We start from the raw sequence: 26,137 nt of genomic DNA on the forward strand, positions 1-26,137 counted from the left end.
GTAGTTGACATCCAGCTCTATCTCCAGGCACAATTTCGCGGCGATCGCACTATCGGCGGCCGAGATCTGAAGGGGGGGGGGGGTCAAATTGACCCCCCCCCCCCCCCCCTCAGTAAAAACGTGGTCTCAAATAGCCCAGTTAGAATAGGGTTAATGGCTTGCCACAGAGGAGCTGTAACAAGCTTGTTTATTAGACCCAGCGCTTGAACATCTACCAGGTATTGTGATTGTGTCTTCTGGTAAATGTAATGGGGAAGTCAATAATGCCACCATCCACAATCATTATAATGAGAATAAAAGAAAACAATTCATGAATTGATGATTTCATAATAGAATTGATAATATTTTATTTAAACTGCAAATAATCCACCTTATCCATATCACTGGTTAGAACAATTCCAATATTTTTTCTTTTAAACAGTTTAGTGTGATCTAGTGCTGCATTTTGCTCCACCAAAGATTCAAAGATGGCATCATCAGGGTTTTGTTTTCCTTCGAACAGCACAGCTTCGTTGCGCATGAACTGACTCGATTCGTCAGGTCGACTCGCGTCATTAGCCCACTTCATGAAACATGCATGCAAGTTCGTGTAATGTTCATTCATATTGACGATGTGGCCTGATTCGATGACTTGCCACAGAGGAGCAGTAACAAGCTTGTTTATTAGACCCAGCGCTTGAACATCTACCAGGCAGTGGCATACATGTATAAAGTCGACACCAACAGCTTTTAGGAAATTTGTTTTCCTGGTTCTCTTGGAAGAACTCCCTCCATTTCAATTGAAAGAAGAAGACGGGTGTTCTGTTGTGAGTGGGAAAATTGAGTTTGTATGTGAAACAGAAATGTGGTAATCTTTATCTTTGAGGGGATGCAAAATTGCGGCAAGGGTCAAGGTAAATAAACCTGAAACCTGAAGGCGTCCTGAAGTTTCCGTTATTGCTTTCCAGCAGTATTAGTGATGTGCATTGTTCCTTTTGAAGAAAGCGCCTTTATCCATTCCTCCGTCTTGTTTTATAGGGAAAACATGATAGTGGCTTCATGAGCAAGGATGGTAGAATTTGGCCTCGCAAGCATCAGTTGGTCAAGGTAGGCGAACACTCTTTCTGTGAACTTGTTGCACTTGTCATCACTCAAGGATGAATCCCTCTACTGTGGTTTTACTTGAGAGATGCACTGTGCATGGGTCTTCATCACTCTTATGAGTGCTGGCAGCATGTTTTGGAGGATTGTGGAAGTCGTCCCATCATGCTCACGTGGCTCTGAGCTTGTGGAATACAGGGTCATCATCAATATCACCTACAACGTAGAGGAATTCACATGCCCATATATGAGCTCTTGAGGGGATTCAGTGCCCTTCTGCAGTGCTTCCGGGATTTTGGTATAGATACCAGGAAGGTCCAGCATATGGACTGCCTTATCCTCCAGGCATCTCCAAAGAGGAGCTGTGGTTACCCTGGTAACAAGACTCAAGGCTCTTCAGCCAGCAATGTAGAGGGACTCCTGGGAAGTGGTCCATTCGAATGCACTCTTTACACTCAAATTTGAATTGAATAGCATGCTCCATCTAGTAAAAATAACATGAAAAGAAAAAATGATGCCTAACTCTTAAAATGTACATAATATCTGAGGTAAACGTAGAATATAATATCAACAGATGTAAGATATATAAAGTCATATATAAGTCGTAAGACATATAAAGTCATAACAACAGTTAATACCGCACTAATATTGTAGTCAAATATAACTACCAGAGAGCGTATTCCTCTATCTAATACTGCAGCTTTATATCCTAGACAAGACTCACTCATTCTAATATGCCCTGGGGGTGTTTCTCAAAGATGCAGTTAAATATTTTGGACTTTTATGGTCACATTTAAGCTTATGTTGGCCTTATCCCTATCAGTGTACAACTGAAACTAACTATTACCATGTCATACTACTCATCTGAACTTTTTGACTATTCACCTACATGAATCTCTTTCTGTTTATCTAAAAAAAAAAAAGAATGAAGACAGAACTCTGACTGTCTCAATGCTATACATGATCCACCTGTAATGGACCCACCCTGTCCAGGGGGCTGTAACAGTCCCCCGGTGAGGCACTCCCATCTTGGCATACTTCCTAGAACCCAGATGATCTTCCAATAATCTTTCGGTGACCTGGTAGAAAGTGAGGAAGACAGGTTCCAGAACTTGTTTCGTCATGTCATCTAGTTCTGCATTTGTTATCATCATGATCAAAGACTTTTTATAAAGATGGGATCTAGCATTGCCTTGCTTGAACTGACTCACTACTTGTATTGAGCCATTGCAGTCAGACCGCAACGTCCTGAAAAGCCTTCGCATTTATTGTACGCGTATGCATGGACCTCACGGACATGAATACGTAATGAGCTGGGAGACTACATTTTTAAAGTATCTGTAAATCTAAACGACATTATCAATCTTCATGATTTATACATCGATAAAAAGCTGAAGAGTTGAACTTTGATGAAATTCGACCACTTAAAAGGTTATGACTGACATATAAAATATACTGAACAAGGAAATTATAAAACACAAAATTTGCATATTTTTCATTTTTCTTAAGGGGTACACTAGACCAACGAAATCAAGGTGGACCAAAATGGAAGTGGTATAAAATGAAAGAAGAAATATCATTGTATGAAAACATAATGACTTTATGTGGACTGATCCTATGAACGGGTCAGGTTGGCGAATAAATCATTGTGTTGTACAGTTAATTTTTGATGAGATTTCAGTTTGCTGCGAATACGCGTTTCTGATTGGTTAATTCCCTCTGAGTGGAGAGTTGAACGAACCTCGCGGAATGACAGTAAACGTGTACCGGTACCTTACATAACAGTAATACGCTGTGTGTAGATGACAGTGTAGGACCCTATGGTGTGTGTGTGTGTGCGCGCGCACAATGTAGGTATACGCGCTCAGGTTCAGGCAACTAAGCAGCTAAGATCTCCACGTAAACAACAAGAACAACACTCCACTCTGATCGACAGTTCAACTTTGGCTTGAACTTTGTTTGCACAACTAGATAGAGTAGCGTGCATTAATAAATAGCATACAAATCAATAATAAAAGATCTAGCACTAAGTTTGTGCACATGAGTTCTTTGGGGCTCTCTATTTCGTATTAGAATAATTATTCCTTATTAATCCACTGTATACATCGCTGAGTAATTAATCTAATGTCATGATACCCTGGGAGCGCATGATCATTCATGTATCTCAAATTGCAAAAAAATTGATTTTTACTTGACGAGACTTTCAATCTTTATTGTTTTCTAAGCGAGGGACCAATTCAGTTCTTACTGTGCTATTATAACAAGTATATCTAAAACGTTGACTATCATTCATGTGGTGATTCAACCTATGAACGGGTCGGGTTGGCAATAAATAGAAAGCCTTGTTCTAATTTGTCTCAGGGTCGTTTGGAAAATATCGATATAATGCAGAGATATGAATAATGGTATCATAAGCTCATTTTATGTATTATTTCAAATATTCACAAACCATGTCAATTAGTCACGGATAGTAGATCTTCATGTCGTCAATAAGTGAATCTCGTAGACCATGCACTTTGTCTCTGAATTATCTCGCAAAATCTCGGGTGCTGAGAAGGACATGCGCAAAAACCTGCGCGTATGATAAATTTTTTATTTGAGCTCATTAACAGCAGCGTTGCGGTCTGACTGATTGTATTGAGCCATGTTTGAGTCATTCTTTGTCCTTCATAAAACATGGCTGTTGCAGTACTCTTCTCTGGGAGTTCTCGATGTCTATGTCTGTCAGACCGCCTCACAGTTCCTCGCACTCACCTCATATTTAGTTAACAAGTCTTGATAGACAACCCTTATATTACTCTCATTAAAAAATAACAATAGTAATCAATGTAGGGAGTGAGTTCCATAGTAATGACCCAGCGTGAGCAAAGGTTCATTCCGTCCACTTTGTGTGCACACTCGGAATAATGAGGAGGGAAGAGTTCTGAGAATGTAGAAGTCTTGAGGGAATGTTTTGGTTTACGAGGGCAGTGTTATACTTTGGAGCAGAGATGCTCAAGTGAGCTTTTGCAATCACTCTTCTCGGGCGTTCATTGTCCGTCTTGTGTAAAACGGAATGACATGTTATCTACTCACTCCTCGTGGTCATGGATGATAATGACTTGAAGCAGAAAAAAAAAATCCAAAACAAAACTGCTTGAGGGATGAGTGACCTGATCTCTGCCAGATGTCAGTTTAGTGTGGTTCATTTTATTTTCATTCTCATTTTTCTTCTAACAAAACACAACGCAGTATAAATCAGAAATTATATCATAAGCATACATTAGAATGTGCGAAACAAAAATTAACAAATAGAGATATACATACATATTGGCAAAGTTATGCTTGGAGGGGATGGGGGGGGGGGGGAAGAGAACTGAGAGGGCCACTAAAAAGCAATGCTTGTACATTGTGAACCACTCAAGAGTTTCTTTGAAAATACTCACTGTAATTACAAATACTTAACACAAGAATAATTAAGACAGAATGGAACAAAATAGCAGAAACACAACAACATGACATGACTAAACGAGCAAACGGAGATACAATTTGAAGGACTAGGGGAAAGACAAAATTAAAGGAAAAAAGGAAAGAGAGAGTCCTATATCCATAGTACTGAGCTCCTGAAGGCTTCAAGATTCTTGGAATCTGTTCCCAATATAACAATTAACCAAAAAAAAAAAAAAAAATAGAAGAGGATACAGTATATACAAACATCCTGTTTTGAGACTAACAAATGAATCCCATCCTCTAAAAATCGAAATGATTGTGTGTACTTGTAGGTCCTTGAAAGCTGGAAATTTCAGCTTATTAGCTATTAAACATAACTGATGCTTCTAAGGAAAACATCTTTGGAGATTTCACTGTGTGTTGAAGTACTCTAGGTCACCATGCTGCTGAACTTGTCTTAAATTTTGGTATTTATATCGATTCTCATCTTCTTTTTGCCTTGTTCTATAACCATATTGAATCAAAGAACAATATTGTGGCAGTGTATGGGGCAAATTCTCAGTTTAATTAAATCATACATTAAACTACAAATAGATAATACAATTATGTATATGCAGTTGATAAACATCAAGTATCTTTAGATCCCTTAATAATGGTCCTGACCTTGTCATGTATTTACTGAATGTTATCGCGGGTATTGCCATTTTTTGAATTAATAATAAAGAATTAAGATCTTTTGTAACTTTACCTCAAACGTTGATATACACGTGTATGTGATATGGGACTGCATGAATGTCTTATATTTATAAGCAAATCAAAATGTTTCATGGTACAAAGTTTCACAGTCAATCTAGGACACCAACCTTTTTGCGTATGCACAATATGATTTTGGCAATATGACTTTTCCATGTCAAATGTCTATCAATGTCTACTCCAATTAAAGTTGTGACATCTACTTCATGGAGATCTGTATCCATGATTTGAACTCTTCCTTGTACATTGATTGCCTATCTTCATCCTCTAATTAGCATGTAATTTGTCTTTCATAAATTCATAGTACACTTTATTTGGCATTACACCAGTATAGTATGTTCTTTGATTCTAAGGTTACTTCTCCCAAATCTGTCTCGTAATTTTTGACTTGAAATGTATGAAATAGAATGAAATCATCGGCAAACAATCTGAAAGTAAAATAATCACTTGAATTTGGAAAATCATTAATATACAATAGAAAAGAGTAGGTCCCAAAACAGACCCCTGAGGTATGCCATAAGGTATTGTCTTGTACTCAGAGAGTACCTTGTTACAACTAACAAATTGAAATCTGTCAGCTTAATAATCTTTTCTTTCTAAAGCCACATTGATGTTTATACAATTTGCCATTCTTTTTTAGGAAATTTTGTAATCTATTATTTGCCATTTTTTCTAGAACCTTTGCAAATAATGGAAGGACAGATATTGGACAATAATTTCCAGGGTTCTCTTTTTTATAACCTTTTTAAAATGTAGGTGTTACTTTAATCACTTTCAAGATATTTGGAACTTTTCCTGTCAGAAGTGAGAGATTGAAAATGTGGGACAATGGTCTAGCTATGAATTCTTGTATCAGTCTAGCTGGGATAGTGTCATGACTACATGCTTTATTTACATTCAGAGACAGTAATTCAGAGAAATCTCCCTGGTCATCCTGGTTTTATGAATATATTTTCTTGAGTAGATCACTGTTGGGATGTGGCATTTCTTTTCCAACAGCATGTTGGGAACAGCATGTTGGGAACAGCATGTTGGGCAATTACCCCCCCCCCCCCCCCCCAAAAAAAAAAAAAAAAAAAAAAAAAATACTGGTTAATGATACGGTTAGAGTAAAGATTGGGGTTAGGGTTAGATTAAGGGTTCAGAGTTTGGGTTAGGGTTAGGTTGAGGGGAAGGGTCCGGGGTAATTGCCCAGGGGATATTTCCCTAACCCCCCTTACATATAGTTTGTCATAGTCAACATGAGGCCTTTGTCCTTGCCTGGAAGCAGCGGGCTGGGCTCCTTCCGCTTCAGAGCTCCTGGAGAGGTAGTTACAATGTAGCTGAATGATATACAGCATGTACCATGGAGGGACTCCAGAGGGAGATTGCATCAAGGCCGAATTGAATGTATTTTATGTTCACACGAGTATCAACCACCCCTCCCCCCCCCCCCCCCCCCCCCCCCCATGCTTGCATTTCTCGGAAAGCATTAAAGGGACTGTACAGTACTGGTTGAGGTGGGGATTCATGTTTTGAACATTCTTAGGTGAGATAGTGAGAAACATCTCATGAAATATGAAAGAGCATGTAATTTTTAAAAGGATTCAACGTTTATTTGATGAAAATTGATGTTCAAATGGCTGAGATATCCAAAAAAGTGATAATAATAAAAGGCGACATGCCCCACCTTTATTAGGATCTCTTTGTTTCACCTTGTTTTTGGATATCTCAGCCATTTCAAACCCGATTTTCATCAAATAAACTTTTGATACCCTTTAGAATTACATGATCTTTGACATCTCATAGAGTGCTTTCTGAATATCTCGCAAAACGTTAAAAGCAAAATTCTCACCTCGACCAGAACTGTACATACCCTTTAATGTTGCAAGAGGGGTTCTATCTGTCTGCATTCATGCAGTGATTGTTGTACTGTCCTTGACATTGTCACATGTCATGAACCTTATGCCTTTGCCGTATGGTTGATAGCTGCCCGCATGGTTGGCAAATGCAATAAAATTCTTTTCCGGTCTGCAGGCCATCATACTGAAAAAAAAAAGAAAAGAAAAAAAAAATGTGATGTATATTTTAGCTTCCCTTGCCTTTAACATTGTCTGGGATATTTGACAGGGTTTCAGTGCGGTGCTTTTGTATGCGTCTCTTTCTATTTGTGTTCTCATTTTGGAGAGTGGTGTTCCACTGAATATTTTTCTTTTGCTGTGTTCCTCTTTTTTCATGCAGTTTTCCTTCCAAGTTCTCAATAACCTTATCAAAGTTTGTAGCATTTACCTTGGCCATCCTAGTTGTAATGAATACTGATTAATTTTAGGGAGTGGACTTTGGAATGAGAATGAATACTATAGGTGGCATTGATAAGATTTAACCTTTTAAGAATAAAGAACAAACAGGTCCAAATCAGAGGACAAAATGTTTGTATGGCCTGGTTGGTCAACCTAATCACAAATTAGTCTCTGAACATTTGTTGACCAGATGTTGGGTATACAATAGAAATTAAAGAAAGTTGTCTTTATCCTCTATAGATGCATCACATAAAATGTTGTAATGCATATGCACCATGTACATGGTGAATCACTTTTCCTTGAAGTGACATATCATATTTTTTGTTCGTGTAAACTCTTTGATTTTACTCTTCAGTGTGTGAAAGATGCTGAATGTCAAAATTTCATGTATAATCCCTGTTGATATGGCAAACTATGATTGTGATATTAATGAACTTGTGCAATTGGGAAATAAAATGATTATTTTTGTATGAAAATGGTGTGTATATCAAAGTTTGTATGCATTCATTTGTACTGATAACTGAGTGGCTGCAATGGAGTGGCCTTCTATGCACATGGTATTTATGGAGTTTATGCCTTAACTTTGTAACAAAGGTTTTTTCAAACATGGACCTGCTTCACTGTGGTCCTTGCTCCTAGCAACCAGAAAACTTGTACCTGATATAAAGCGACAACTACACTGTAGTGCCTGCAAGCTGAGCATGAAAGGATTGAAATGTATGAAAGTGCATGGTAGAGCAGTGCTGCGAGAGTCCTTAGAAGAAATATATTCAAACATTTGAATAAATGTAAGTTAAGTCACACACATTCCACACACACACACACACACACACACACACACACACACACACACACACACACCACACACGCACACACACACACACACACACACACACACACACACACACACACACACACACACACACACACAGAAAACGGAGAAATATGTGAAGAAAAAAAGAATCAAACGCAGTCCTACATGTGTGTGCTTGTCCACAAATGATGAGTTTACTATGACTTGCATATACCTGTACTGTAAATACCAGAGGCAAGGCTCAACATTCTTTGGGGCCATGTTATAGCCAAATTTGGCCAACTATATTTTTCTCACAGCCAAGTTTCACGACCAGATTTTACCAATCTAAAAGATAGAAGTAGGTATGCCCCTATGTTGAATATAATCATTCCATGAATATATCTTTATCATGGAAAAAACAAATCTTGTTTATGCCTCATTTTATTATTTGATATGTTATGGTTCAGTAAATAATATACATGTAGCCATGGTATGTGGCAGTTTAAGCTCTTTATCATAACTGCCACTTTTCACATAATTATGATGTTAAAGTATATGTATTAAATTTTTTATTAAAGGTGTTGTATATTTAATGTTTTTTGTTATATTTTCAGACCACTAAATTTCATTGTCATGCCACAAAAAGAAAAAAAAAATGTGATTTTGGTTGCCTGAAAGGGTCATCCTATCAAGAAGCCTTGCCAAAGGTAATTCAGCTATGCAGTCATGCAGACCTGCATTGTACAGTGTACCATTACCAAGTATGCACATTGTACTTAGTATGTGGACTCCTACTTTCTGGTACCAAATGTGACCCTGCACCTCAAAACAAACAAAAAGTCGCCAGACATGAATTTTTAGTTAAGACCATATTCTGAAAGAGCAGACTTTAAGCTTTAAAATGATGTATAACTCAAATCAAATGGACTCTCCTAACCTATCTATATATTGGAAAGAAAGCACAAACTCAGGAAAAGTGTGAACTGAGAAAAGAGGCTCTGAAGTACAGTGTCTATTCAAGCGCGTAATCTTTACCAAACCGTGCTGGCTGTGCGATGAATGGGACAAAAAACAGGAAGTAAACCACCAGAGTAACAACAATGAAGGGATTATCAGATTAAACTGAAATTAAATATGTCTCATTAACACATTCTGTCCATAATTAATGCCAACTTCCCAAGCAGTAGCACTATCCTTTCAAAAGTTATTAGAGTTGAAAGTGAAGAGTGTGGACAAGGTTTTTCAGAAATGAAAAAGGGATTCTGAAGACACACCTAGTCACACTATTCTACCAAAAATGTTCGAGATGAACTGCTATAAAAAAACATTTTCCTGCCCGTTTTATGATACCAAATTTTAGCATAATGTCAAAGAAGACCCGCTCTTTTAAAAAATATGAAAAAGTCAAGTTCGGCTAGGTTGACCAATTTTACTTATTTTCAGTCCTCGCGCAAAATCAGTGTGTGCGACTTTATGTTCATTTTGAGGTGCACGGTCACAAATGCTAAAAGGAACACAGCAGATCCATGGTATGGTATATGCCCACAGCCCAGTTGTAGTCCATGGGCCAAGACCCGAAAAATGGGTTGTTGGTACCATCTGAGGTGGCACAACCTTTTTGGTGTCATTTTGTTTGTCGGGCATAGATATGCTTATCAAGCTATGATAGCATTTCCAAATGAGTAGCTTAGTCATAATAAATGAATTTTTAACCAATTTGGTCTCGTATTTATATCCCTATACTTCTGAATCGAAACTAAACCGCTATACAAAGAAGAGCACTGCCTTCTGTATGTCCACAGGTGTTCTGTTGTAAACGCGATGCGCTTAGTCTTTATTCAAGGCAGCGAAGGGAATATCCAAAGGGTTATGATGTCCACAGCTGTCACGCGGTGCGCTTAGTTCTTTATCTAGACCAATGTACCGTTATCATATCTAAAGTTCCTCATAAAAGGGATTATCTATACTGTTTTTATACCACCCTATCAACAAATACATCAGTTTTAAACAAAAATCACTCTGTTCATTTACAATGTTATTTATCATAATGTATTGTAGTGTACCGGTACATTGTTTTTGCATTATCTTTCATTGTTGGAGGGAAATAAAGCGACATTGGCGTGGTATCAGCGTTTTCACCGTAGCGTTTTCGCCGGAAAATGATAAATAATTGAAAGATACGGTAAAATTCACGAGGAATTGCTTTTGTTTTTGTTGTTGTTTTTAGATAAAAGCATATACACTGTATCATACGCTTTGGATATTCCCTTCGCCGTCTAGAATAAAGACTAAGCGCTGTGGACATCATAACCTTTGGATATTCCCTTCGCTGCCTTGTATAAAGACTAAGCGCACCGCGTTTACAACAGAACACCTGTGAACATACCATAGAGCTGCATTTTACAGCTCTGTGGAACATACAGAAGACAGTGCTCTTCTTTGTATGGCGGTTAGTTTCGATTCAGAAGTATAGGGATATAACAACGAGACCGAATTGGTTAAAAATTCATTTACTATGACTAAGCTACTCATTTGGAAATGCTATCATAGCTTGATAAGCATATCTATGCCCGACAAACAAAATGACACCAAAAAGGTTTTGCCACCTCAGATGGTACCAATATCTGGCCTGGCCCATGGACTATTGGGTTCCAGGTTTAGGCATACATATACCATACAGTCTTGATATTGTCCAGGTGCAAAGGCATTGAAACATGCAGTCTTGCAGGCATACACACAAGACACACACACACACACACACACATGCCTGCTTCCTTTCGGTAATACAGGAGAGAAAGTACCCTTGTGGAAACAGAATGTTTTTGAATAATAGATGATGAAATTGACATGAACAATGCCAGCCAAAATGAGACAAAAGAAAAAATGGGTGACCACCTGGATGTAACAAAAGGAGGTTGAAGAAATGAAGTTTCAACTGCCTTTATCTCAAACAGCTGTTCAGCTTTCCATTGATGCACAAAAGAATTCCACAGGTGCATTTGTGCCTTTGATGATCAGGGTCTGACACCACCATCTTTCTGAGCAATTTGCAGATTTATTTTGATCTCAATCATAATGTCAGGTATACATGTATTTTGTATTAGTGCATACACTTTTCTAGCATAATGAAAGAGCACTTGACTAACTGCTTTCAGAAAGCAGGGGAAATAATTACTACCCTTGACATATATGTCAGTATCAAGTTAATGGAATGTGTAATTTTCATGAAAAATAAATTTTTGTGGAATTCCCTTTATATTTTCTTCATAATGTTGTCCACACATGTCTAACGTCTAGTAGTCTCCTCATCCAGTGGTTCCAACACCAAAACTTTAAAAATTCTTAACTTTTGCATCAATTGTCCGATTTTCCTCAAACTTTCACTGATGTGTTCTACTAATGTTGCTGCTTTCACCCAATCCACATTTCTCTTTGGGTTTTGGTTTTCTTTAAGTTGTAAAACACTAACTTATGTCAACTATGACTGGGGAGCTTCCAAAATAAGAAAAAAACGATTCATGGTTTATGCAATGAGTCAGGTGCGTTGCTTATAGCCAGTGCATAAATCAACTATTGTTGGGTATGGCGATACCCTAAATTTATGGCGGAAATGCACATTAAATAAAAAGAAAAGGAGAAAAAAAAAAAAAGGGGGCCCAAACCGAACAGGTCTGTACCTGTATCTTGGAATATGCATCTCTCGCCAAGGTTCATAGCTCACTTTGCCCTCGCACACTAATGACTTTCCTGGAATGTGCAAATGAAGGTACACGACTTCCTCTGTTGGAATGTAATATCCAGCCAATCTGTGGATATGGGTCATTACTGGTTGTTCCCTTCCTTTGTCTTTTCCTTCATTTTATATTAAGGTATGCTACACAAAATTTAAAGAAGTCCAAAAGCAAGTTTTAGTCACACAACCCAAATACAAGCTCTACTATATGATATGCTGAAAAAATACCATCTTTGGGTGACTCAACACTGATTTTTTAGATGAGGTGGTCACAAGTTTATCGCTTGTCCAACTTGGCACATGATACACGTGTAGTAACTGCTCACTCCTTTCATTACCTCCGCCAAGGGAGGAGGTTATGTTTTCGTTACTGTTGGTTTGTTAGTTAGTTTGTCCGTGTGCAAAATAACTCAAAAAGTAGTTAACGGATTTGGATGAAACTTGCAGGAAAGGTTTAGAATGATACAAGTGACAGATGATTAAATTTTGGTAGTGATCCGAGAATTTTTGGGGATTTTATGGAGGATTTTTTATATTTTGGCAGGTAGGGTCAATGAACTTGGGAGTTCAGGCTGCGCGTATTTGAGGTTTGCATGCACACACTAAAGTGCGTGCTCTAGTTTCTGCCAAGGCGAGGCGCGCCGTGGAGCTGGAAGTTTATGACATAACAAAAGGTTTCTATATTGGGAAATCGGGTGACTTTCAGCACACAATGCTATAAGTACATACGGGTGGAAATCACTGATACCTCTATGGAAGAACAAGATCAGCGGTGGAAATGAGCTGTATGCTCGGCGGAGGTCTGCGCTCTCAGAGTGCTTCTCTAGTTATCACTGTTTTCATTCTATCACCACATGGGCTATAAAGCTATCACTCTTTCCGTGACACAAAGCATGACTCTGAAATGTCAGGAACACAAAAATGAAGCGACTCAACGCGTTGGAACTTTCCTTGCATATCAGTTTAAGTCCGAGACCCTTTTATTTATGATGAATGATGCAAGACATTCTCTATACTTCACAAGCTTGGAAAAAAAAAAGAATAACATAATGCTTCAAATGACCCAGTCAATGACCAGACACAACAGACCACAAAATTACTATGCTGAATGGGTATATCATTCAGATGACAAACTAAAAGAGTTAATGAACATGATGGAGCATAGTCTTTACAATTTAAGCAACATTTTCTCCCAAATCTGAAGTCTTGTCGACAAGTCAGAGGAGCTGATGTTTATCCTTGTGTTTTCATGGTTTTACTTTGCTTCATATCTCTTGAGACACATATTTCCTATATTTTACAAAGAAGCGCAATATACATACATGTGAAATAAAGTCTGCATTCCACTCTCCGTGGCGGACCACCAAAACAGCACACAATACCTGGACATATATATATTACAACTGCCTGTTATTGCCATCAAGTCTCAAATGGGTCAATACTTATCTAGCACATTTATTATATATCATACATCAACCAGAATTCCATTACATTTGCTATCAGAACAAGAATTAATTTTTCTTTACATTTTGCAGTATGCTCTTTCTTTTTTTTTCCTCAAAATTTGACTTTACTTGATAACTTGAGTAATTTCTCCTATAGCTACACTTGCGGCAATCATTTGGAAAAGGATGACATTAAGTAGCAGTGCTTCTTCACAGAAATTAATAACCCAAATGTTTATTTGACAAACATTTGGTAATTTAGCAAATTCTGCATGTAGAGTAATTGTAAAAAGACTTATCAAATACCTTCAACACTACAGTTGTCAATTTACTTAGTCGAGTGTGAGAATTTAACCCAGTTTGTAAATGGCATGGAGATTGAGAACAAGACAAGATGTTATTTTTTATCTAGAAACAGAAATTTATGCACAGACGCACAGAGGTGGGTAGCCACGGATAGAAAAAAACGCTGCAAATCATTTTAATCATATGTTTTCAGTATGCCATAAAGAGAAAAGAAATCCATAGCATATTGATTGATAAGAGCAATACATGTATATCAACTGCTTTAGCATGCCGCTCCTCAATATTTTGGAGAAAGTACCTGGTTTACTTCTTGTGATGCTGTCATTTACACAAAAATGGTCTGCAAAGGCCTACAAATAACATAAGAAATTCTGAACGCAATGTGAGCAGCAGCATTATTTCCATCTTTCCACAAAATGCACAAATTTTCAGGGGCAATCAACTTTTCCAGTAGAAGTAGTAGGGCGAATTCATAAATTGTGTGTTTTTTTAGCAAAAATGGCACCATACTCGGTAGTAGAATAATGAAAACCCATATAAATCTGAATTTACAGTTTCCACACACATGAACAAACTTTTTTTTTTTTTTTTTTTTTTTTGCCGATTTCCTTTTTTTTTTCTTGGTATATGAACTCTTATAAAGTAATGTTACGATACATGACACTAAGATTTCTGGTACTACATAGAAAAATAGTGTGTTTCCTAAGATTTGATTTTTGCTCTGTATAGCAAGCAGTAGAACCTGCTTGGTTTTGGATGGACTTCTGTTGTGCTGCCACCCCCAGCACGGAAATGGAAACATGGCACTCGGAGATCATGATTGCAACTCAACTATACATGTACCTTCCATCACCACCACAGCAGCTCATTTGCAAAAACTATCCATTCACTTTCATATGATTTTTTTTCTTTTTTTTTTTGCCACTTAAATTTTCTATGCAACAGCAGTGGTGTCTCAACAAAACTAAATATATATATACATTATATGTGTATACTCTTGTGCTCAATACTCAATTCTGTCTTGATTAAAAGAGTTGTACTTTCATATAATATGTAACATATGAAAAGGGGGCTCATGCTGAGAACATAATGAGAGAAAAAAAAACCACCTTCCTTTGTTATACGTGGAGTGTCTACGTTTGGCATATCTCAACTTGACATCTGGCAATGCAGAATGAAGACTAGATGCCTTCAAACTTTTTTCCTTCCTTCGTTTGCTTTACAATTGGTAACATTGCAAATGTAATCTACAAGGTCAGTATAATTGCCATGAGACTTCAGTCCTCATGTGACCTCAAAGAGTTGATTTCTCTGTGACTTTGTCCCACGCTGTGGTGTTTAGTCAGCTGCAATACAAACTTGTTAATGCTAATGGTATCCTTACTCTCACACATCCTGCTGGGTAAACCAAACTGGTGTATTGAAAATAGGCCTTTTTCTTCCTCTAACGAGATAACCAAGTTACAGTTTAAACACTGTGGGTACAGAATCCTTAATAGTGGTTAGATGCCGAGTTCATTGCAACCTTTTGTCCATTCATTGCACTCTGTAAATAGAAAGACTACAGATTTCGACCATGGACTCCACACAGATTCTGCTGCTCTGTTTCAGACTTTACACATGCATATGCATGCCCTCACACGCCTACATCATGAATATGCATGAGAGACTTCAGATACAATCCAGTCCTGACGCCAATCACACACATACACAGACAGATTTTAAGTTTTACAACCATCGCATCTCATTGTACAAAACAGCTGTACTGTGATAAATTGCATTGGTCTCGGTATTCCAGTCATGTCGTGTGCAATGCTGACAAGAGACTCAAATGCATGCACTCTTAAAAAATATTTTTGAAGTAAAAACAAACAAACAAAAACTGGAAAAAAAAAACTCCTCCAGCACCCAGAAGGGAGTGGCACTAAAAATGCAGGTGGTTTAAAACCTTTATCAACTCTGACTGTTCAAAACTAATGTCATCTCCGGAAACAAATTGGAAGTACAGGTTATGCAAATTATATGTAAATATGCATCATAGTTATATATATAAATTCACCAAAACAAAAGTCATTAACAATTGAATGTTCTCCCATAAACCTGACCCATTCACTATCATACAGTGATTACCTTTGACCATCACATTGTGATGATAACTTCAACCAGCGAACACTAACTGTACACATTCTTACATCTACAACTTACTGTAATATTGCTCAATCTGAAAAAAAAAAGAAACAAAATAAATAAAAAGCAGCAGACTCATAATGCAAATTTGACACTCAACAAAATATATATCACCTGGAATGATAGCATGTTTATGTACAAAGTGTGGAAAAAATAAATGGACAGATTACCAAGGGAGAGGGAGGCGGAATTTGGATGCTTTTCAGAAGTGTTTACAGTTATGAAAACACTTGACTTTCAGTAGAATTTTTTTTTTTTAAGAGTGTCTTTTATAAACTGCATTCTTTTTTTTCTGTGTTTGACATATAATGGATACAGTTAGCTTTTATGCCATCTTCAGTCAAGCAGAAATATCCAAGCTTCAATTCTGTTGGGAGAAGAGGGTACCACATGAAGCCAATGTTAAAGCTGGAAGCTTCCAACAAGGGGTGGGTTTTTTATGACAGAGGAAGTTTTCTTAAGCTCAGAGTGGTGAAATGGAACAAAAGAGTAGAAATGTGCACCAACCTGGACCTATTATCAACTCTGCCCGTTCCTTTTAGATTTGTTTTGGACCTCTAACCTGGCATTCCCACTGTACAACACTCATCCGAGAATCATCATCCATCACTGTAAGAACGGTGAAGTTGGAAGAATAGAGTGGGGAAAGAAATACGAAAAACATCCATCCAGGCAGGAAAAACAGAATTTTGGCATTTGCACCTGATTATCACATATCACTCCACTAAAACAGCAACTTCAGCCATTGGACCACTTTGAGTATTAAGTCTGTATACAAAATAATCACCATGTGAGGACAACAACCTGTCTCCCACACTCAGCCATGTACAAGCGATTTAAGTCCTACACCTCCAATTTTCACTAAATCAAGAAATCTACATAACGTGGTCTGCTGAAAAAGAAAAACAAACAACACATACGCTAAAATTCACACATGTCTGTCCAAACTAAAACAAAAAAACAAAACTGACAGTAATGCATAATCTTTGACCTAAGAATGGACAAAGTTCATGAAGGAAATGAAAGCAAACATGCAAGTGGCTTGAAGTACTCGATTATGAGCAAAAATTTCAGCAATTTTTGCTGGGTCTTCTATGTTTACTTATGAACACAACTACAGATAACACTACCAACAATTATACACATATTTGCAAGACAAAAATAAAATAAGCATTCTATCAACAAATATACAACTTGGCATTCATACCTCCTCCTCAAATATCTGTGTACTCTTCGCAGTCAGTGTGAAATTAAGCCATATTTCAGTTGAACTCAACTAAATTAAGATCAATCAAACACACACACAATCAGCTCATTTTGCTCTTTACTTCTACTTGGAGAAAGCAGAGTATGCATATATTTCTATCTTCTTATAGTTTCCTACGTTTGATTTAATTTAGTAATTGCAAATATACATCATTATCACAAAGGGCTACGCGACTCGAGAAAGGTAATTAATCACACAAAAGTTAGCAATTTCCATCACGTACATTATTGTCCTTACAGCGATACACTGACTTCCTCAATGATTTACCATAAGTTTGCATGACAGTTCAAAATTCATGATTCTGCTTCAATAGGTTAGTTCTACTGCCTGTGAAAGACCAAATACTTTGAGTTATCTTGCTGCGAAAATGCATTCCACAGCAAAAATTGCACAGCATCGTGTCTTTCCCCAATAGAAACGAGATATATGGATTGTTTCTGTGGACAGATATGCACAGTGATGCCCAAGTGCTGTAAAGAGTTTGTGAGAAGAAATGAAAAACGCTGAAAGAAGTTTTGTGCATCACAAAATTTACCCTCTCCCTAATTTGCAGTTAAGTCCTTGTGATTGTCATCAGCTCTGTTAAAACAGCAACAACAAAGCCCTTAAACTAGGGCTTGTTCATATGAATTCAGGTTCTCGTCTCCGAGACACTTTGACACATTCCACTCACCTCGGTGAGGTTGTTGAAATGGCATTTTCCCCTCAATTTTGATCATGCAAATGATAAATGAAAGAAAAAAGAGAAATGTCAGTTGTAGCATTGAACCTGGCCGGCACTATATATGATATAGTATTTAAGTTGTTGATTATGGTATCACCTGTGTATTTGCCTTCTTATCCATTGTGTAGGTGTTTGATATTACATTTAGCACCATACAACTACTGCTACGTAGTCAGCTTTGATGATCCCCAAATTCAGGCCTCTAACTTTATTTTTCTATCACAATTCATTTGAGTGCCTCAGGCATCACCCCTTTGCCTGAAATTAGATCATTATTTTCAGCACACTGCACCCACTGCCCAAACCCGCCTCTTCCTCCTCCGAGAATTGCTACGCTGAATTCTATAAACATCTCAGGTGCATAGCAAATGATTCGCCATGCAACGGAACTAAAATGCAAAGAACTAGAGTGCAGCAGAGCAGAGCAGAATGAGGAGGTGCAGCATTGCAAGTGGACCCCATTGGGTGTGGTCCCTTAACAAAAGATGATGGGTAGGCCCTCTAACACAGTCTGGAGTGATGCCCATGGATCCCATAGTAAGCTCTCTTAGTAATAAAAAAGTGCAAGGTATCATCGCTGTCGCACATCCACCTCTTGCAGTTGGGGGGGGGGGGGGGGGGTGGCCTACTGCATTCTCACGCTCACGTCCTCCGTCTTCGCACCGCCGTTGGTCTCGGAGACCTCAATGTACGAAGGGGGTGGGAGCCCGTTGGTCCCGTTCTTGTCCTCCATCACCTTGGTCAGCTCCATATTCGGCTTGTCCTTTTTCCCCTCATTGCTCCTCAGGTGGGTCAGTTTGGGGGTGGTCAGGACCGTCCAGCGCTGCATCGGGGATGGACAGGAGAAGATGAATGAGAGAGGGGTATGGATGGCATTTCAAAAATATTTGTGGTGACATACTCTGCAATAATTTTATGCTCATTTTGATTCTTCAATGAACACACAGCAATACAAAGCCAACAAATGGTATCCATACTTAAAGCAACAGTAAAGCCTCAATGTGAAGTAAATATCTCTAATAAAAAGTCCATTGTTTTTCATTACTAGACTGGCGGACAAATGTGCACTGATTAAAAAAAAAGCAATGACTTAATCCCCAAGCTATCTGATTTGTGTGATTTGCAGGTCTTTTTTTTTTTCATCACTTGGTTAACACCAGTGCGATGAAAATCAGGCATGTCTGCAATCTGTTCACTTTTGGAAATAATGCTCTCACATAGTGAGACACCTATCAGTTTCACCCGAAGCATCATACTTGAATGGTCTTGAATGGGTAAAGAAGTTAAAAGATGGAGCACACCACACACCTCTTTCAGGGAGCCAGTGCTGTTGAAGAAGAGCTGGATGCAGAAGTAGGAAGGAGGGCAGATCATAGAGGACAGGGCCATGAGCCAGCCGATTGCGTAGCCCCAATCGGGGTACACATACGTGTCGTTGTACTTCAGCGGGCTGTACTTCACCAGGCTGAAGATGAAGATGGCCTTTAGGGGACAAAAAAAAAGGAGTACTCTGTAAGCAGGTGTAGGACAATGAATTTTGACAGTTGTTCTTATCATCTTGTCTTCATACTTGACAAAAATGCTAACCATAAAATAATAAAAAATATTAGCTGAAATGGAATGCTGATTATTTCTTTTACAGAGGACAGGAGCTTGTATTCGATCCAATAACTTTAGCTACAGATGCAGGTAAGAACAACAACAAAACAAGGCAATCGCCAAATTGTGTCTCGCCCATTCGCGTCCAAGGAATTAATATTTTTTATAACTCCCAGAAGTTAATTGACCTGCTTATGACCTTTGACCTTGTGGTGACCTTCAACATCCTAAGGGACATTTACCATCCAAGTTTGGTCACAAACGGACAAAGGGATCAAAAGTAATGAGCCATAATCGAAACACGCCATAAAAACTTAACATTGGGCCCTAAAAATTTGTTGACCCCCTTCTGTGACCTTTGACCTTGTGATGACCTTTAACTCCCCAAGGGACATCTACCGTCCAAGTTTGGTCACAAACGGACATAGGGATCAAAAGTTATGAGCCACAATCAAAACGCGCCCTAAAAACATTACATTGGGCCCTAAAAGTTTGTTGACCCCTGTCTGTGACCTTTGACCTTGTGACGACTTTCACCTCCCCAAGGGACATCTTCCATCCAAGTTTGGTCACAAACGGACAAAGGGATCAAAAGTTATGAACCATAAACGAAATGCGCCCTAAAAACTTAACATTGGGCCCTAAAAGTTCGTTGACCCCTGTCTGTAACCTTTGACCTTGTGGTTACCTTCAACTTCCCAAGAGACATCTACCATCACCCAAGTTTGATTGCCATTGTAGCAACATGTGCTGAGTTACGTGTGATAAGACAGTCTTGCAAGCAAACTTTAACGTATGACCTCAAATGACCTTTGACCTTATCATGTGACCTCTTACTGCACCATAACATGAAGGTACCCCCAGTGCATCCATCACCCAAGTTTGATTGCCATTGTAGCAACATGTGTCGAGTTACATGTGATAAGAGTCTTGCAAGTAAACTTTAACGTATGACCTCAAATGACCTTTGACCTTATCCTGTGACCTCCAATGGCACCATAACATGAAGGTACCCCCACCCAAGTGCATCTATGACCCAAGTTAGGTTGTAATCCAAGCAACTTATGTGAAGTTATTTGTCAAAAGAGTCTTGCAGGTAAACTTTAACATAGAAAAGAGAGTCTTGCACATACTTTAATATATGACCTCAAATGACCTTTGACATCATCACATGACCTCTGACAACACCATAACATGAAGATACCCCTAGTGCTTCTATCACCCAAGTGTGGCTGCCATTGCTGTAACAGTTGTCAAGTTATGCATCATAAGAGAGTCTTGCAGGTAAACTTTAACATTTGTGACGGACGACGGACGGACGACGGACGGACGACGGACGACGGACGGACGACGGACGATGGACGGACGCCATTTGGATCCCTTAGTCTCGCCTTCACCTCCGGTGGGCGAGACAAAAAGGAATACATGCACACGAATATTCTTTACAGCTTACTTGAGAAAACTGCCATTATACAAGTATCTTCCTTCATGATTTAAAGGGATGGTACAGTATTGGTGGAGATGTGAATTGGGCTTTTCACTTTTTGCGAGATACCAAGAAAACACTTATGAAATAGTACAGAGCATACCATTCTAAGAGGAATTCAAAGTTTATTTTATGTAAATCGGGTTTGGAATGACTGAAACATTCAAAAACAAAGGAAAGCAAAGTGATCATAAAAAAGTGTGGGTCCCACACTTTATTAGAATCGCTTTGTTTTGGATATCTGAGCCATTTCAAAACCAATTTTCATCAAATAAACGTTGAATTCCACATGGAATTACATGATCTTTCATATTTCATAAGAAGTTTCTCATTATCTCACCAAAAAATGTCAGAAACCTGAAATTAGGTCTCAACCAAAACTATATGATCCCTTTAAAGTTTGAGAGGGTAGGGCTATAAAGACAATGGAATTCCGATTCTTAGAGCACTCTCGCTATGGCTTGACACAGACATAGCTGTCTATAATTCATTGGGTGCAAAACAGACAGGACATTACTATCAAATCAGACCTTGTAAAATTCATTGTGACACGAGTACACACACAATGTTGACCAGCCAGGCATCCTTAATTGCATACAATACCAGTTGGGGAAGTTAACAAAAATTGTGCTGCATTCCTGTCAGAAGCTTGTTAGTTTGTCTTTCCAGTCTCATCTTTCACTTTATAAACTTCCCTCACCCCCACCCCCACCCCCACCCCATGCACCCATCCCTCAAGAGAAAGTGGTGGCAACACTAAACAAATCAAAACAGCTTGATAAGTAGCTGTCAGCATGGCAATGCTCTTACTATGGAAAAGCAAGGAGTGGTGATCATCCAGGTCAACCTCAGGTACTGGCCGCACAGGTACAGACCCTTGAAGTCACACATCGTCTTAAAGTCTCTCAGGAATCTATCCGCTCCTGCAAATAGGCGACACAGGAAATGGATAAAGAGAATTACTTCACATTGCACTGGACATCTTCAATGTTTAACAGCAATCACACAATAAATCATGGAATCTGTTGAGGATATTTCAGTCAAGAAAGATAGCTATTCCAACTCATGTCTTTCAAGATCTGAAAGTAAATGCCCAAGTTCATTTCATTTCATTTATTTCCAAATTCTCAGAATAATGCAAAGAACAAAGTGAGAATTTGTTTATGATGGAACTTTACCAAAGATTGAAATCTTAGTGAATAATGCCTGATTATGCCCACAGCCTTGCAAGAATTAGATTGGAGAGTTACACGGCACGATATGACAACATGAAGTTTATCTTAATTACATTCTGGTATAATTTTTTAGCCGGCAGTGGATATTCCAAGATTTCCTAGGCATTTGAAACATGTGGAGAAAAGGGCTGTGTACCCCCAAAACTTACCATACACCCAGCCTATAGCCATGCTCTCGAAGAATGAGACAAATAGGAGGGCACTGCCACTGGCAGAGTACGCATCAAACAGCTGGAACACATACATCCCTCCCTGCATGTGGGGTAAGACAGAAGGAAAAACAATCAATGTGGATATGAAAACAACTGTTCTGAAGACTTCATCACCAGGATTGCTAACATAACTACAGCCATTTTGGGAGAGCATTATGCCGCCATGTTCCTTGTGCTCAGAGCCTTTGGCAATATGTTACCCTGGTCAATAGAATCAAGCCGGCATCCACATTACAAGCACTTCAGTCTCTGGGTAGCACTCTAGCCAGGCTGCCATTTTCTGACACGCTATATTCAATTTGAGTACCTGATTGTGGACACAGTGGGCTAGCTAACCAGCAAGCACAAGTGTTGTGACAGGCTTGAACCATTCACTTTCTTATTCAAAATGCAGTGCAGAATCCACTAGAGCTACTAGACCACAACACTGCCAACATGATTCTATGCCTGGTTGGTTATGCTCGTGCAGATCTGATTAACATCGCTGTTGCCAGGTGGCATTGGATTAGAATTATGAAAGCTCACTGATATAATGGATACTTCTAACTTAAGTCTCTCTTTCTTTTTGAGATTGATCAATTATCATTCACTCTCTGAAAGATTGTTATATCATCTCTTAAGAATCTGATTTCTCTGCAGCAATAAGAGCAGGTGAAAGAGAAAGTTCTGACATCCCACAGGAACAGATATGATGAAACATATTCAACATCTAATTGCGATATACACTATCAATGCAGATAATTGAAAATACCAGTCACTGGCATCAATTTCTACAGACTGTATGTAGCATGAAGAGCATATATTGCAGTTCAAGGCTCTTTCATAATGTTATTAGACTTCTCTTCAGCTTTCATGTGCGGATATCACTCATCAGCAGCCTACAGAAATCCAAAGTTCTTTGAACTGTGCTCTCCACCTATTCAGTCAGTATTCATATATAATATTATACGGTCCTGTATGGTCTAGCTACGTTCCAGTCACCCCCAGAAGTCATGTCATAACATCACCTCTGACCCAAACCCGTACTTCTCACACACAGACTCATTGGGCATGTACTGGATGTGACATAATTGCATGACTTTGGATCATGGTCCCCTCTTTGGCTTTCCCTACATCAAAACAATACCCCATTTCCTGATTCTATTTTCAGCGGGGTTAAAAACGCACGGAAAAAGTTCTTGATTAGTCTCTATTGGCAGTAAGGCACACAGAGGTACTGACAGATGGCAATTGTTACAACCGGTCTCCAATCATAACATTTCCTCACCAGGTCCACATTCCACCCTTTTCCATCCCCCTTGGTCTAGGGCTCCCTGCATAAGCCTCTCCATCCATAATACACTGTATATTAATTTGTTTGCTTGTTAGTTTTTAACAGTGAACTGGTGTTTATTTGCAGCGAATCTTTCTTGCATTTTGACGGCGGATTATGGATGACTCTTTATTCTTCAGTGAAGGGTACTTGAGATCAACAGCATCCACTTTGCAATGGAATCACTGGTATTTGGGGGCGTGTATCAATGCTTGAGCGCACACAGTGATGCAGATGCTATACTAAGCATTGTGTCTATGTGTAAAGCAAAATTCTGTGCCCATTTAGTCCATACAAGTCATTGTGCCACACCTACAAGCACACATGAAATTTTGCACAGCATTTTTTTTTCCTCTCTGTTATCAAATATGGAGACAATGCCTGATTGGAGTGAAAAATGTCTCACGTAATGTGAACAGAGACATGTTTTCTTGTACCGTTATTAATTGATTACCTGCACTCAAGCATGTCTGGTAAACAAGTATTGTATCTTTGCAATGTGGTTCATACTTCATATAATCAATCATTTCATTTCATTATCTTCTTGAGCCCTTACCCAGGAATATACTGCCCTTGATGAAAATGTATTCAGCTCTTTTAAGGAGTGCCTGGGTATAAACAGATTTGTTCGCCAAAAAAACATGCAGCAGCATGACAATACTTTTTTTTGTGTGTCATTTCTTGGTATGAGACTAAAGAAGTGTTTCAGTGGAGGCAAATAAACTGAACTTTATTCTGCATTAGATGAACTGCTTGAGCAAAATAGTGGGGGGGGGGGGGGGGCAGGAGAAGATATTGACAAAGCAAACAATGAACAAATATAAGGTACCAAGGCATGTCTTTTGGGGTCTCTGATTTCCCATGAACCCATGTTTGCACTATTGGCATGAACTTGCTGATCACATATTGACACAAAGTGTAAAACAGTGGAAAAGTTCCACATCCCCTCTAGACTCTACAGTACAAATTAGTCAGAGATAGGGGAGGGGGGGGGGGGGATATCCATTCCACTTTTTAAGAACTCTCTCGACCGACGATTTGGATGGGTGTTTTAACTTCAAAAGATGATTTGTTAGATGTCTGACTGTTGGGTTTGTTTCGAGTGCTATTGATATTAATCTTGAATTATTTGGAAAAAACATGAAAAAGATACCACTATCCCAAGATAACAATTTTCAAATATATGTAGTCACAGTGCTTCCACCCACATATCTTGCATAAATATGGCTGAAATATGCCCAAGCAATGCTGCAGTTACTTGAAGATTTCAGCCTTTCCCCTACAGTTCATTTGCAGTATCGATTTGCCAGAGGAAAGAGTAACTGCTTCTTTCAAGATTAAAAAACACTACTTGGCTAAGTCTGGAACCAGATATTATCTAGAGCAACCCTCCCTGGAACCCCCACCCTTATATTGCCTTCAACATTGTGTGTATATAGCGGGAAGTAGATTACAGCTTGGTGATGACATAGCCATCATGCTGATATAAAATCTATTTGCAGTGGTTGTAAAGTCATTCGGAGATATTGGAGGTCATGCACAAGCACAAATTGTGCAATGTCATTTGTGCAGTGGTCATAGGTCAGGAACACTAAAGGCGCAGTACATGAAATGTATCTTTCAATCAAGAAGTTTCTGTGTTTCACTCAGATGATAAATCTTTTATTCACATTTTCTGTATGTCCACACAAGCATGTCTAAAATTTGTGCAGAGTTATATTTGATTATATTTGGATTAGCACCCTTTACAGTTTTGGGGTACACAATGGCTGATTGAGGACGGGTCAAAATTCTTTCAGACCAGTATGCAATAAATTCTTATGCCACACCAAAATCTGTTACAATCAGTATCATCGTGATCATCTGTTGCAAGATGTGTTGTGTGGTGAATGAGGCCGCTGTGCATTCTTGTTTCTTCTGTGCTTTATGGTGAGATCTTGTGGGCTATGACCTGATAATCCCAAGAAAGAATACTTACATAGGTCACCATAGGCAGACCAGCTATTAGGAAGAAGAGACAGGTGAAGAAGGCAAAGTATTCTCGCCGGTTGCCCTTCAGCAGGTAGTTCGGGAACAGGTCGATGAATGCTGTGACAAAGCCTTCCACACCGACAAACTGTGGAGAACAGCAAAAGAGTTGTTTGATTAAATGTTTGATAATCTACTTCCAAAACATATGCACGCACACACACAAACAAAGAGAAGAACATATGACAAAGAGCCATATACAGAGTTGTAGTTGTTTAACACTTTTCTCTTTTTTCTTTTAATACAGCGGCAGCTGAACAACGTGG

At 38.7% G+C, this 26,137-nt stretch overlaps 1 protein-coding gene across 3 annotated transcripts in view; it reads right to left on the reverse strand.

Moving 5' to 3' along the window:
- Positions 1-13,016: 13,016 nt before the first annotated feature.
- LOC139745314 (sodium- and chloride-dependent betaine transporter-like) overlaps positions 13,017-26,137 on the reverse strand; it is a 100,824-nt gene continuing 87,703 nt past the window's right edge. For all 3 annotated transcript variants that reach the window (XM_071655713.1, XM_071655712.1, XM_071655711.1), the window contains 5 exons: positions 25,822-25,959; positions 22,469-22,571; positions 21,895-22,007; positions 19,308-19,481; positions 13,017-18,822 (listed from right to left, as the gene is read on the reverse strand). In XM_071655713.1, the coding sequence (XP_071511814.1) occupies positions 18,625-18,822; positions 19,308-19,481; positions 21,895-22,007; positions 22,469-22,571; positions 25,822-25,959 (726 nt within the window). In that variant the 3' untranslated portion in view covers positions 13,017-18,624. The remainder of the gene's footprint in view (positions 18,823-19,307; positions 19,482-21,894; positions 22,008-22,468; positions 22,572-25,821; positions 25,960-26,137) is intronic.

This window comes from Diadema antillarum, unplaced genomic scaffold (assembly GCF_040938485.1).
Source record: "Diadema antillarum isolate AM-2024a unplaced genomic scaffold, OU_Dant_1.0 seq00001251_RagTag, whole genome shotgun sequence".
NCBI classification, from domain to species: Eukaryota; Metazoa; Echinodermata; class Echinoidea; order Diadematoida; family Diadematidae; genus Diadema; species Diadema antillarum.